The 15,946-nt window shown below is 38.2% G+C and overlaps 1 protein-coding gene across 2 annotated transcripts in view; it reads right to left on the reverse strand.

The window, feature by feature from the left end:
• The window catches only part of ROBO2 (roundabout guidance receptor 2), a 581,029-nt gene that overhangs the window by 119,648 nt on the left and 445,435 nt on the right, over window positions 1-15,946 (reverse strand). For both annotated transcript variants that reach the window (XM_019528743.1, XM_019528742.1), the window contains exons 8-11: window positions 15,568-15,739; window positions 6,786-6,991; window positions 1,075-1,156; window positions 313-478 (exon numbers count right to left, since the gene is read on the reverse strand). In XM_019528743.1, the coding sequence (XP_019384288.1) occupies window positions 313-478; window positions 1,075-1,156; window positions 6,786-6,991; window positions 15,568-15,739 (626 nt within the window). The remainder of the gene's footprint in view (window positions 1-312; window positions 479-1,074; window positions 1,157-6,785; window positions 6,992-15,567; window positions 15,740-15,946) is intronic.

Consider the following 15,946-nt stretch of genomic DNA (forward strand, 5'->3'; position numbering starts at 1 on the left):
ATTCTCCCTGGAAATGCTTAGTAATGATCAGGATTAAGAAAAACGGATGAGTGAACACATAGCCCAGCTAACCTACTACCGACCGAAAGAAATAGTCAAGCACTTGTCTAACCTTTTTACTTGGAAATGCGTGGCTAATAAAAAAAAAAAGGATCCTGAAGCTCAAAAATGAACTTCTTGCCATCAAAGATAAAGTCTTTAATGAGTTCACTGAATTTGAAAATGTCCATAAATATAACTCCATATCAGGAGACACTAGGGTTTAAACAAAGTTAGAAAAGAAAGAGATTAGAAGTGGAATAATTCACATACCTAAAAGCCTCAATGATATATGCACTAGCTGCTAGGCTTCCAGGGGTGCCTGGCTGCCAGGACAAAGTGACACTGTTCTTGGTAACATCTGTGACCTGAGGTTTGGATGGTGGTCCAGGAAGGTCATTTATATCATAATTTTTACTGACTGTTGCTCCTCCAGACTCTGAAAGGCAGAAATACAAAAATATTGAATTCTTCCCCCCGATTGTATAATTTTTGTTAAAATAAAAGAGAATAAAGATACAACAAAAGTATATTCAATTTAGTCAACACAACGGTACCAATCCATATTGTAGTGACTCAACATGTATCTTGAATTAACACATGTGAATTTAGTGCTACTATTTGGGGCATATATTTTTGGTTGCTGTGATGCCAAAGAAAGTGATAGGATGAAAAGCATATGAAGAAATAGCATGTTAAGAGATAGCGCCGCTCAAAAGTGAAGCTGGGCCGCCTGGACCCATGCTCTGGCCAGCACAGTGCTGGTACTCGCCTCCCCTATCCCCCCTGCAGTAACCTGCCACACACTAAAATGTGCATGGCAGAGGTGTTCCCCAGGGAGAAGTAATGCACAAGGTGCACTGCCGCTACTTGTCCCTGGGTAATCAAATGTCCATGCTTATCTGGATGCAACCTAGAAGTCTCAATCCTAGAACCTTTTAACACAGGGATTTTTTCTGTTGACTCACAATGCTATAAGACAGTGAGCACTTTCATATCGTGCCAAGTGCAAAATAAGCTCAATATGCGACTTACCTGTCACCTCTAACACAGCACTCCAAGATGTCTCCCCACTGGAACTTGTGGCCACACAGGTATAAGTACCAGTATCAGAAAGCTAGGCATATAAAAATGGTTAATAACATTTTTGATGACCTGCTAACATTAACTGACACAACCATCTCCTTAACTATTTTTCCACTAAATATTTCTTGGTGTAAAATAAGAGAGATTTAGCCTACATTTTACAGAAGACTAAAGGACATCAGACATTTCTCAAATAATCATTTAATGGTGGCTTACTTTTAAAGAACTATAATAAGATTACTTGGTTCTAATAGTTGTGCTCTGTATTTTCTCTCACCACAGACAAGTTATTGTAATCCTCATATTGCTACTGGAACCAGAATTAGGTAGGGGCATTACAGAATATTTATTTACATCTAAAAAAGACTAATTTTAAGACAGAACTAAACTAGGTGAGTTCAAGAAATAACATATCAATTTAATTGTAAACATGACAATTTTTTTTTGTGTGAAACTGGTGCCCTAGCAGGTATTAAGTCTGTCATTTATAATCCTGTGACTGCCTAGACTCTTAGTTTCCAATCCCAGCAGGAATTCATTCTATCCTTCTATGGTAGAGAAAAAGATTTTTATGCAGTTTATGATTTGTGGGTCTTGCCAATGAGACCTCTAAACCATAGCATGAGATCTTAAAGCTACTTAGAAATCGACATTAAAGTCTTCCTGGAATTTTTCAAAAAGATAAGGTTAAATCTGTGTCCTGGGCCATATTTCTGTCTCCCCTCTCTTCTATTATGCCATGTGCTGTGAACTTGTTATTAAACTAGCAGCTGCATTTTGCCCCAGAAATGGCTACATTTTATTAGTAGTGCAAGTCTGGATGTTGTAAAGTGCAATTAGACCTTTTGGGATAAAAACAACAACAACAGTGGAGTGGTGAAAATGAAGATTATGATTATCCCTTTATTTTTTCAGGTGTTCAGCAGTTATTTGGGGAAATTGCTTCAAGTCACATCGGTGGTATTACAGTTACATTTCCCCCACCACTTCTTACATTTTTCTGTTGCACTGACGTATTTCCCTGGTGCCTCGTTATTCCGCATTTCTTAGAGCCAAGGCCTATTGTGATTTGGATCTGATGATTGCTCCAGTGAGGTAAACTAAGATTAGTGGGAAACTGTAGGTGTTTGAAAGTATGGACTATACAGAAAAGCCTGTAACCTGCTGCAAAAAAAATGAATATAGCCTGGAGATGGATATGGAGCAGGGAGACTGCTGACTGTAGTGATACAACAGAACAATTACACTTTTTATGAGAAGCCTGCATTGAAGCAGCTCAGGGGAAAGAGGACTCAGTCCAAAATGTTTTAATGGCCTTTAAAATATAGGATATCTGTGTTCTGTACTATATGCAGACTGGAAGTGTAAGCAATGTGCTTATACCTTGATTATTCCAGAATAGGTGATGAGGAGAATCACTAAGATATTCTGTTCAATTCCTGCTGCTGTATAATTTCATTGATTTTGAACTTTGTTATGTTTTTATTTTGCTGGCATTTTCTGCTTTGAGCCCATTACCTCTGCAGTATACTACTGTTGTGGAAAGGGGATGGTTGGTAAATGGGGATGCAGATGAATTGCATGAATAAGGTTTGAATTTTAAGAGAATCCAACTGCCTTAAGAAAATGTTTTGAACTATTCTGACACTGGCTGAGAGATTAAAAATGTATAGGGGAGGTACCTGGGGAAAAAACAAAGGTGCTTGAGGTAAGACAGCTTCACCAGCAAGGCAGGGGAGCAATAGAACATTCTTTGTTATAGTGTTTTATTGGGTGCCTTCTGTGCTGTTGATTAGGACCATATAATTCCTAGTTACATGCTAATGGAAAATGTTTCTTAAGGCAAAGTTTCTAAAGTGGTTGTTTGTCACTATGTAGAAAATGTACTGAAGATACTCCACATCACTGAAGTTGTATAGTCAACTAAATATCCAGACTATGGACAAATTAGGCCTAAGAGCATTAATGTGGAATAGTAAGATTGTTTGCACTTTATTTCTTTGATGTAACAGAACACATACACAGGGAGAAAGGAACAAAACACAGGCCAATAACATCATGCCCATTTTTAATGTCCTGTTCCACCTCAGTAGTAGCATTCTATGTAGGTTATATTTTGTTCAAACTTTCCATGTGGCTGCTTTTGAGGATCAAACTGGAGAGAATTTGCTCCTTAAAAAACATTTTGAAATGTATAGGACCCTTCTTGGTTAAGTCTGCCATTTTACTTGCCACGCTTCCCACCTGGATTACCATATCTACTTGAATATAAGACAGCGCTCAATAATTAGATTCTCTATATAGAAAATATATTAATTTTATTATAATTTTTCAGGTACAGAATTGACTTATTGGAGGTTTGTTTAAATTAGTCTGCCTCCCACTGCTACAGCAGGGGAAATCAATCTGAAGGAATCAGGTGCTTCCATTATACCCCAACTTTTTCCTCCTGCAGCCCCTTCACCCTCTCCTTAATGTAAGACCCTGTTCTTCTTTAGCATATGGAAGTGAGGGGGGAATCTAAAAACACTGGGCACATCTACATGAGACACTTACTGCAAAGCAGACTAATTAGCTCTACAGTAAACATCTCACATCTACATCACATGTACACCTGTGATCCTATTAGGCCACAGGAAAATATTTAACTCCACAGCTGGATAATACCTCTGACTACAAATACTACCCCCCTGTGGAGTTTTCTTTACTCTGCAGCACCCACTGCACATGCAGCTGGGTGGGGCAGAAGGGTGCTTCAATGCAGGGGCTGCCTGATGGCTAGCCCTGCACTGGAGCACCCTTCTGCAGCACGCTGAGCTGAGCTGACGCAGTTGAGGGTTGGCAGGCTGACCCCCAGGCCTCTTGCCAGCCAGGGTTGCTCCAACTCAGCTCAACATACTATGCTCCCGGGCACATCTGTAAATGTGGTGCGTGGGAAACAATAAATGCCAGAGTGATAAGCGCCAGCGTTTCTTGCTTTGATTCAATTACACGTGTAGATGCGCCCACTGACTCTAAAATAAACATACCTGTAGTAATGCATATATAGGCCAATTACTATAAGTTCCTACAGGCTTAGATCATTCAGAAGTGATACATTTTACCATTTTTGGAAACTGCTGCAAGGTTTAACACAGGTACTCTATAAACACACTTTTAAGCAACACTTTTGTACCTACTTAGAGAGAGTATAAACTATTCATTATATTAGTTCAAAGCCAAAAGGCTTTACTATACAGTTCTTTGGGTTGGGTCCCAGCAGAATCAAAAGCATTTCAAGCCATGGTGACCCTATAGCTCAGCATTGCTCAATATGTGTTTGTACTCCAGATAATCCCCAGAAAGGATCCGTGAGTTAAATAGCTCCCCACTCATGCCTGGAACCATGTTCTTTTCATGAGTCCTGGGATCCTCCAAAATTTTATACTCAGATGAAGGAGACACAAAAGGGGAATTTTATCCTTACCATTGATTTAGGTAGCGAAGTGCTCAAGAAACATTTATTTTATTCATTTTTTATTCACTCTTGTCTTTCTCCAAACAATGGCACATGGAGAGAGTATGTGGGTACATAGTTGCTCTAGGGTTCAATGTGGTAACTGTGGACTGGGTTCTCCTGACTAAACCTGGCCACAAGTCAAAGAATAAGGACCGTGCCCATTGGACAGCAGGAGGAGTGGGTCCTCAAGTTTCTATATGAGAAGGGACCATCTTTCCCAATATCTTGAATGCTTGTATGATGGCAGTCAGAACATTTTTTTTAAAGAGTGGGGTGCTAAAATCCTTATTAGTTGTTGTGGGATAGGAGGAACTAACTGTAGCCTGGCCCAAGATTTAACAAAAAACAGATCTTGTTGGGGTCGGACTGAAGAAAGAGTTAAAATCTTCCAGTTTTAGATTTATTCATAAAAGTGAAGCATCTAGATTAAATAAATTTATGGTGCTGTGTCTTTCTTCCTGGTACATCTGACTCAACAAAGCACATTACTGCAATCAGGAGATTTAAGAAATGTCTTTCTGAGCCCTTAAGGAAAATGGGTATTAGAGAATGAGTCACTTAGAGATCAATAAAAGCTCCATGTCATTTAAAATCACACTTAAATTCCTAAGTGTGCTGTGTTTTCTTCCCCCTCCTGCCAGTATTTTTTTTTCCCTTTACAGATCATATGCCACTAACAAAGAGATTAATGTGCTGGCATGATTCAACACCTATTTTACTGCTTGCATGCAGACAGACATCCCACAAGCTTCTGCCTCATGGACATTCCACAGAAGTCCATCATTAATGCCCTCCAAGTTTGTTTGAAATCACTAAGCTCCCACCTTTAATTGCTGCTTTCTAACACTACTGGGGAATCTTGACTATTCAAGCGCACTCTTTAATCCAGCTTGACAGTAAAAATGCATTAACCTTCATGGCCCAAACTCGCCTTTAGCCCAGAGAGGAAGGATAAATTGTTTACCCAAGGAAAGCTAGCATAAATTTTTTAATAAATTCCATTTTCTTCCAAGGAGGTTAACAATTCATTTATGATCACTGATTAGATAGTGACAGAAAACAAAACTGCAGTTTGTTTTTTTGTCCTACATGGCTCTACTTAATGGCACTTGTGATAAAAGTAAATGCAAGCATTTCTACATTACCACTGGTAAAATTAAGTAGTTCCTGAAATTGTTTATTATTTAATGTACATAGTAAGTATATTTGCCTAAATATGACTATAATTGAGGTATTTACATGTTTGTGCATCTCTTATATTGATCTGTATATCTTTTAAATATATAGATATATACTATACAAAGGTTGCCATAAGCAAGACATTTGCCAGCAAGTTACAGCACTGCCGTACTTGGAATACGACAATCTGTGGACTCTCTCTGTATACTAAGGAAGACATAATTGCATTATCTCAATACCTACACATTAAAAGATTGGTATACGTTACCTTTTGCATGATGACTTCTTTAGCTGTACGTAGAGAGATAATAGAGGATCATGTCAAATGCCCTAGTCTGTGATGCCCTGTGGGCCCTGACACACAATGCTCTATCATCTGCTCTCTACTGCTTCACAAAGAGGGCATGGCTAGACTGGAGGTGTTAACACATACTAGGACTGCTGCATTTGGCAGAATCTGGAACAGCCACACAATCTGATGAAAGGTGGGTGAAGAATCCCCAGAATCAGTGATATAGAGGCAGTTCCAGGCCACTTTCCCAGGTCCAATATAAGGGATGTAGTAGGGAGAGTGTGTAGCCAAAGGCCTAGTGAACACCTGCACTCTCTGGCATAGATAGCTCTCTGGTCAGCTAGCACAAACAAGGCTCTGAAACTTGTAACATTGGGTGAACTTGCCTATGGCCTTGGGATTAGACAAGGTGTAGAAATGGTAGCCTCCTGAGTTCAGCTTTGCCAGCTCCCATGGCTGGGTAGTACACTCTAACATATTTTAACTAAATCCAAATGTGCTAAAATTGGCTCCGCTTTACAAACAGAGCATGTTTTGTTGTTTAATTTCACTGGCAGAGGTTCAGTGAAAATTTGAGTAGATATGTTAACTGTAAAGGTGAGGCTGCCTATCTGCTCGACGAGGGCTCATCACTAGCTCAGGAATGACCAAGCCTCATTTGTATAATTTTCATTTGTATAAAGTACTCACCCGTAGCATTTTAATTTGCAGGGTCCCCTGATCCTGTATGGATGTTCTAGGATCTCTGCCCAGGAAAGTGAATCCTTCCTTTAACCAGCTAATAACTGGAAGTGGGTCACCAGTCGCCTTACATTTCAGCAAAGCTGTCCCATCTATCGCTAATGTCTGGTTGACTGGCCCCTGAAGAATGATGGGTGGAGGCCTGTCTGTTAAAACTAAGTGAGAACACAAAACATTATTATTTTTTTTTCCTTTTTAGAATCACATATAGTAGTTAGCATCTCATTTGCAAGAACAGACTTGCATATGTTTTTCAGACAGGCCAATACACTATTTCACTAATCAGGAAAACATTAAAAAATATGTGCTTAGATCCTGTTAAAGCCAACAATAAGCATGTGCTTAAATCCTTTCTTAAATTAGTATGTCTTCCAGAATCAGGGCCTAAAAGTGGAAGGTTGGTTAAAAAAAAAAAAAAAAAGGTAACACAGATCCCAATTAACTTTATTTGGTTAGTTAAAAGTGGATATTGGATCAAAATTTCCTATTCATGCTCCATCAACAAATATTTTTCAGCTGAAAACATCTAACAGTAAAATAAAATCTTTTCATAATTCTGAGCACCCTGATTGCACTGCTCTCTCCAGTGGGGAACAATTCCAATTTAATCAAGCTGTCTAGCTGCTTACTTATCAAATCATTTCATCACCTTTTAAGACCATGAACTCTGCTATTTTTCTCCTAATATTTTACATTTGCATGCTTGAAATATTTCATAAAGGACTCTGTAACCAGTGAGTGCATGGCTGCCTATAAGCCTCATTCTGCTACCAGTGGGATATCTAGAAAATAAGGTAAATGCTTATGTTCACTTTTCTTGCAAGAACAATTTTTCATAAATAATTCCGCTGTTGAACCTATTCCCTGTGCCATCTGTTAAGCAGAAAAAATATATACACCTTTGTTTCTATAGGACGGATTTAAACAAAAAAGAAAGTAAAATACAAGATCATGAACAAGGGGCTAGATTCTTTATTGTCATCAACCAAGTCAAACCAGCATAAAATCAGTGTAAACATATTGAGAATCTGTCCTCAAATGTTTAGTTTCCACATTGATACTGTTTTAAATCTCTGAAACAAGACTATTTGGCATCTGAATGAAAATATTCTAATAATTGGAACCACCTTCTTTGTGGGTGTAAATTGCCATCGTGGATGTCATTGGCGCTATACCTCTTTACACTATCTACACTTCTTAGTCAATGCATTTAGCATTTTGATTTCTCATAAGAATCTTCATTCCATATACAGTTTAAGAAATAGGTAAGGGTTAATAAGAACTAGAGTTCTTCACTCCGCCCTTTCCGCCTCCACAAAAACTGTTCTGGATCTCTGATGTAACAACAATCCTAAGCAGTTTTCTTTATATGAGAAGATAACCTGTAATTATACTTTGGACTATGATCTCATCAAACTTACTGAAATTGAATATTTCACATTTAAATAAAAAACTAATCCAAATGATTTATTATTGTACAAAATGATAACTGCCCTGAAAATTCTGAAATGCAGTACACTGAATTCAGAAATGAAATAGGAACCAGTTTGACACACAAGGGCACACAATGGGATTCATTTTCAATTCAGCATGCGCTTTTATATTTCAGTAGTTAAGTAGACATATCACACAACTGTTGATGAGTGCCCATGGCTTCACACGCATTTTCAGATGATCTGGGAGAATTTTCCTGGGTTTGTTTTCCTAGTAGAAAAACTTACACAGAGGTTCCTGAATAGACATGCTGAGCCACTGAAGAGCAGAGAGTTTGCAGTGCTGATGCTGAAGAGCCAGAAGCCCCCTATGCACATTTCAGCATGTTCTGCAGACTCCCTCACTTGGCAGCAGGGCACAAGGCAGCCCTGATTGTCTGATTGAGATTGCTCAGGCTCAGCTTGGGTCCCCATGCAGCACAATGTGGAAATTATGAAAGGGGCACATTCTGCTTTCTGCTTGGCTGGAGCAGTATAGTCCAGCCCAAGCAGCACATTGTCTGCCTGGGAGATGCAGAAACAAATAACTCTGGGATGCTAGAGGGCTGTGCTGTGGCTTCTCTCAGAAGGAAACATGACATCCACTCCCCCAGGAGAAACTATCCTGGGATAAATTTAACCCTGGTTGTTCCAGGATTATTTTGCTCCAGGAACATCATTTTTTTCTCTGAGAGAAAAACCCTTGACATCTATACACTCATAGTTTCTACCTGGAGCACAGTGACTTTCCAAAGAGAAACTGAATGTTTGCATGTGGTCTCTAATGCATGCATTTTGAGATATAGCATTTTGGTCACAGTTTATACCATAGTTGTAGAAGTACATGTTATACAACAGAACAAAAGAAAATACTTTTAGCATAAGTATAATTGGGGAAGAGATATCCACAGAAGTTCCCATTTAGATTTTTAATGCAGAGCAATGAGTCTTTCAGTTTTCTAGTTGAGTAGATATGGATTTAAGAATGAAAACATATAATTGCTTACATTTATAACTATACCTCTTTAGTTATTTGTGGAAACTAATTCTCTTTTATATGTGTAGCAATGAAGGCATTTTAAAAGCCTATTGCATTTTAGATATTGCTCTTTGGCATCTAATTAGTTTTTTTACTGTCCAAATGAGTAGCTCATAATCCTTTAAATAGGCTTGATCAATAAAGTAATTGAAAGTCTCCTGGCAAGAAGGAATCTTCATTTTCAAGGGTGTTATGGGTGAAAAACTACTACAGGTTTCCATGACACTATAGGCTAAAGGTTAAATGAACACTTAGGGTTTCCAGTGAACTGTGAACAACTGTATTGTCTTCACAACTATGACCTGTAAATCTTCTGTAAAATATCTTTAAATTTTCCTGTTTTTGTCAGTTATTTAAATAAATAATCAGGATCCCTACCACATAGGTCTTGTACTGAACAAGAAACTAAATCCTGAGTAGCATTTTTGAAAGAAGTTTGCATATGTATTAACACTTATCCTATTTTAAAGATGGATCAATACTACAATAAGTCAATGAATAGTTACTGTAGCTTTATTTTTTCCCAGTGTACAACTTCTGTATTAATTTTTTATTAACATTTGTGTGAGCAAATTTTACTGGTATGAATGCTCATGGAAGGTGAATTTCAAAGCCATAGGTGCTTGTATTCAGTGTTCATTGAATTTAAAATTTGTATTTGAAAGCATATATATACATCCATGCATTCTGGCTAGAGAAATCAGACCATACATCTTATCTGACCATGGCTTAGCAATACAACTTGATTTCTGACCAGTGGTTTGAGTAAGGTGAATTTTTTTTTTTTTGACAAATAGCTAGCTTCCTGACCAAAAAATGTAGTTTATGCTTGACAGATGCTACTTGAAAGTTTGGGCTGAATACAGTAAAGCATTTGGGTCAAAAGGAAAACAATTCAGAAATGCCAAAGTGAAGCATTTCTGAAGGAAATAATTTCAGTTTCTTACACAAATTCACAAGAGGAAGAAGCCACCACTCAGACAAAAAAAAAAAAGGAGGGAAAAGACAATTCAGCATTTCCCCTGTAATGTCTAGAAAATCTAGGCTTTGGGACACTCAAGTCCAACTACCTTCTTTTGGACTGAAACAGGGATTTGAATGAAGTTCTCCTGCTTACTGGGTGTGTCTACTTAAGATGCTAGGTTGCCATAGAGATGAGCTATGATTATGTAGCTCACCGGTATGGTGACATATCAGCAGCCACAAACCCTGATGCCAATGCCACTACACAGTAAAAATGAGCTACTGACCAGTAGCTTGTTGCTACTCTGCAGTAGGGTCAGAAATGACCTTTACACCACTGGGACTGCACAGTAATGACAGTCTGTACACATGGGTGCACATATAGACATGCCCACTAGGAGAGAGCCCATTCCATCACAATCAAGAGAATTTTCAATTCTTTTTTAATATTTCCAGCATTCGATTTTTAAATATTCCATGGACAAGGAATGGAATGGTCAATATCCCCACAGGCAGATAAATGGGCTATAAATGGATATTTAAGTATTCCAGAACAACTTCAAAAGAAGGAACTGTGCGTGATATACTACAGAACACCCTAGATCAGGGGTTCCCAACATTTATGTGCCCAAGGGCATATTTGAATTTAATAGAAAAAGCAGCGGGCAGCAATATGAATATTAAAGTTTAGAATTTAGAATCCTGGATATGCACACGTGCCTAGTTTTGTTTGGGGAGGGAGTAGTAAGTTCCACTCTGTCACTATGCCAGTTAGATTGATTCAGTCTCATTCTGGTGGCCACTGCGTACAGCATGTTGAAAAAAAAAATCTGAAATGTTATTGTTCTAAGTTAAATTGGCAGTGACAGCATTTTTTGTTGGAATAATGATTTTTACTGATTGTGAAAACTCATGCGGGCACCTGAATAAACCTTAGGGGGCGCCATGGTGCCCATGGGCACCACGTTGGGAACTGCTCCCCTAGATGGTATCTCCTGAAAAGTTGGATACCCTACTTCAAATGAGGCAGAGAAGGACTCTTAGCTACCAGGTAAGAGTCCACCTTCTCTACAACTTATTTGGTTTTGTGAATGACTTCAAATTCTCCCTATAATCCATCTCTTTTCTTTTATTAAAAATGCCTAGAAACAATGTAAGATAAGTTGTTTATGGGTTCACTGAAAATTTGGTATCTAATTTGATTCTTTTCAATTCTTTAGCTTATCCCTCTGACTACTATGGGTGCATGAGCCCAGAGGCTGCTCCAATGTGCTGTAATTACAGTGCATCAGAGCAGACTCAATTGACTGAGTCTGCTGGGGTATGGTAATTACCATGCCCCAGCTAGCCACCGTGTCTTGTGTACCAGCATCCCCACACTTCAAAATGGCGGTGGAGGTACATTAGCTAAAGGTCATTGGATGAGCTTTGAATAAACCGTCCCTGCCGCCATTTTCAAGTGCAAGGACACTGATAGACGAGATGCTGTGGCACGCTAATTAAAACACCCCTGAGCCCCTAGCCACACTCCCAAAGCACGTGTAGAAATGCCTTGTGTGTATATGTATGTTAGAGGAACAAGGCAAAAAAAATAATCAAAATAACTGAATTAGATATAATATATAGATATATATATTTACTACTACACACACATACACGTTGGCAAAATCCAAGTAGTGGTTGTGCATAGTTACAGAGAACTATTAGGCAGTAAATTCACAGGGTTAAAAATGTATGCAGTGGTTGGGAACTTCAATCAATAAATATGAATAATGAATAGGTTAAAAAAATTGAGATCTACTCCTGAATATTCTGAGCAGAGAGAAAGAGGATAAATTTATGGAATAAATTACTAATTGTGAATTATTCTCTCCCTCTTTTTCAGTCTCTCTCTCCTCTCTCTCTCTCTCACAGACAGAGACAAGAGACAGAGACATAGACAGACACACACACACACACACACACACACACAGAGTTAGGCTGAAGTATTTAGTTAATTTGCATGACCTGCTATTATAAGCCTGTACATTGCATATTTACTTTTGCTTTTGAAAATGTTGCACAGACTGTCTTCATTTTTAAAAATGATTTTACTTTTCCAGATGTGAGTTAGACAGTGGATTTATGTGCTGGTCTTTCAAGAAGTACAAGATTTGAATTTCAAATATACTGAAGGCTCTTAGCACAGTCCATAATCAGCAAAATTATCACTCAACTCAGCACATTTCATCACAGCTAGTAATCTCTTCTCATATGAACACTTGAGTTAAAAATATTTCCAGTGAAGACTTATAAGTGCAAAAATGTAACAACTGAAACACTTCTATATATGGCATAATTAAGCACTTGTTTTTCTGCACATGACATATGTTTTCATTCTGTATTGGAATTTCAATTGGTTCTAAATTACTCTGGATCAAACAAAAATGTGTTCGAAATGAAAATGATGGCTCGCCACTATTATTAAATCATTAACCAAACAGAAAAATTCTGGGCTATGAAGTAAAACTGAAATCACCAGCCAAAAACTGGAAAGCTAAGGCTTAAATATGTGGCTAACGTGCACTGTTTATATTTTAATATATTTTTAAACCGTGAAATTAGATTTCTCTACCGTTAAAATAATTGACTTTCATAACTTCTACACCGCATCAGCTGACAAAGCCTATTTAGACATTTATGGCTAATTCCCCAAGTATAAGCAATGTCAGAAATTATCTACTATGCAGTGGAATATATATGTATGTGTATATATATATACACACATATATACACACACACACAGCTTGGGTTACAGAGTGCTCTTTTTGCATTTTCTTAATAACCTCTCTCTACTCTTTTACTGGAGAATAATCTTGGATTATTTTGCAATCATTGTACTGCAAACCAGTCAGGTTCTGGGAAATACTGAAAAAGGCTGTTTTTCCAACCCTTTAGTCATCCAGCCAATAGTTAATGTTTTCTGTAGGTTTTCAGAGTACAGAGTACCTGAGAATATGACTAATTTGAGTTGAGTCTGCATTTTGGCATGAACACCTTAATGAGCAGTTCTGTTGACTGGTTGCAGGAACTGATGAAAAATTCAGAAGAGGTCAATTATGATTTCCATTCTCTCTCTTACATCCATACGCATGCACTCATGCATGCATACACACACATGCACACAGAGAAAAAGATGAAGATGAAGATGGACCAGAGACCTTGTCTGTCGAAAGGAAGAATTTCTCATCACTGATATCCTTGAACCTGGCTTGCTCTTTTCGGCCCCTACTGCAGTAAATCTCTGCAGCATCAGCAGGTGCAACCATTAACAGCTCAATGTCCTCTCAGCCAATGTTTGTATGTTCTATTTATTCCAATCTCAGGCATGGCACTGAATCAGGCAGTGCCATGGACAGATATTAAAAAATACTGCCTTTCCATTAATTTTAAATGACCTTTTAATCTACATGTAAATTTGTATTGTATGAAAATGCATCATTTTGTCACAGGGAGTGAGAGAAAAGGAAGACTTAAAGAGGTCACAGAGGGAAGGTTAGCCTTTAATCTGCTAGAAACTACTTTGCAGAAATGCACTGGGTGCTTGTAAAGATGCAAAGATAGGGAAGAAATTATCTCCCCCTGTCATAAAAATATAGACAGCTTTTGGAAAACAAAGAAATGACATCAAATTCATGCTTAAACCTCTACAGCTTGTGCCTGAATCTCTCTACCTGTCACCTGTGATGAATATGGTCATGTGAAAAGCCAGATTATTCAGAATTAGACATCTTTTCAAACTTTCATGGTGCAGGCAGGTCTCTAAGGGAGCTGTAATAGTAGATCTGTGCATATAACAACATTTTTAATGGTAAAGATTCATCAAAGTCTGTCAGGAGATATTTAATGAATCAGTTAAGATAAGGAATAAGGAGGCCAGTGAATACCATAATCTGCCAGGCAAAGTGGAATTTCTGGGTTTTTTAGTATATACTGCCCTAGATCCATGACCAGAAATCACAAAGGAGCCAGCATGATTCATGGGAGAAAATGGAAGGGTAGTTTGTGTGCTCTGGCAGACAGGCGGGAATGCATTTTATGTAGTTTTCTAAAATTAAATTTTGAAATCCAAGTGATAAATTGAAATGTGCTGTTTTTTTGTCAACCCTACCACCTAGGTAAGTATGATTTACATGAATTCCATTTCTGTAATATTTGCATACTTTTCCACTTCACTTAATTTGTTTTTAAAACACTCCTGTGAAGTAGGAAATACCTTTATTTACACAGAAACTAAAGGCTATTAAGTTAGCTTGTGGAAATCAGCATTGGTCTGTTGTGTTTAGTATAGCTATGCCAATGCTGCTGAGCTAAGCATATGTCCCCAAGTCACTAGCCTAAGGTAACATAAAAAGTCTGTGGTCAAGCAAGAAATTGAGCATATTTCCAATGAATCCCAGTTCAGCCCTTTTACTACATAAACACTCATTGCTCAATAACTTAATTCTGCATTAGACTACAGCAGCTTCAATTTCTTCTTCAGTATAGTAAAATATGTCCCTTTTCAGGCTTTTGTATTCTAAGTTGGTATGTTCTTCCATTTCTACTTTTAGTTTAAGGGGTTTTCAACCCTGCATCCCATGTCTTTGTGACAAAGTGGGTGCATCTACCTGAGGCATTTACTGCAGAGCTAATAGACATCTCATGTCTATACATGCATATCAGGCACAAGTCAACTAATTAACTTCACAGTGGGACAGTATTTGTAAATACAAGTACTATCCTGTTTCACAGTCTTTAACCCTGCAGCAACACATGTGCAGATGCTGACAGGGCTGGCTGGGGCATAAGGGTACTTCAGTGCAAGGGCTGCCTGCTAGCTAGCCCTGCGCTGGAGCACTCTTGTGCCCCAACCAGCCCCTCTGCTGCACACTGAGCTCAGTCAGAGCCTCCCTGGGTTGGCAGTCTGACCCCTGCAAGCTCCTTTCCAGCTAAGCCTGCTTCACTTCCAGGTATACATGTAACTGCAGCACCTGGGAAGCAATAAACTCTGGCATGAGAAGTACCATAGATAATTGCTTCAACTTAATTGTACATGTAGATGCACCCGGTGGAGAGCATTAAGATTCTTTGTGCATGGCATGTAATCTATAGTTGCTGATATGATTAACCTGATCTCTTTTCTCTGTATCTGCAAGATTTTTAATTTTTTTCTGTGCTATTGGTCAAAAGCAATGGACAGCAAAAAACAAATTGAATAGAAATTTTCGTATCTCACCATCAGTGACTTCCAGTTGAGCCTTTGCTAAAATGCTTCCTGCAACCGTCAGTGCCTGACAGATGTAGTAGCCTGCATCAGACCGTTGAATGTTGGTAATAGTGAGGTCCCCTGTTGGTGACACTGAATACCTACTGTTGGGTTGGAGAGGCTGGTTTGGAAAGAGTAGATTCTGTAAAGACACATTATGCCATATCAGTGAAAAATAAGAGCATTGTTTTGTTTTGCTATCAGTCAAATACACAATGATTTCCTTTACAAGCAGTATATAAAAATAAAAATATAAACAGCGTTACTATACCTTACTCATTGCTATATATACCATACTATATATACTATAACTATACCACATCAGGATTTCATAAGCATAACCGCCGCC

This window comes from Crocodylus porosus, unplaced genomic scaffold, assembly GCF_001723895.1.
Source record: "Crocodylus porosus isolate Cpor-Errol unplaced genomic scaffold, CroPor_comp1, whole genome shotgun sequence".
NCBI lineage: Eukaryota > Metazoa > Chordata > Crocodylia > Crocodylidae > Crocodylus > Crocodylus porosus.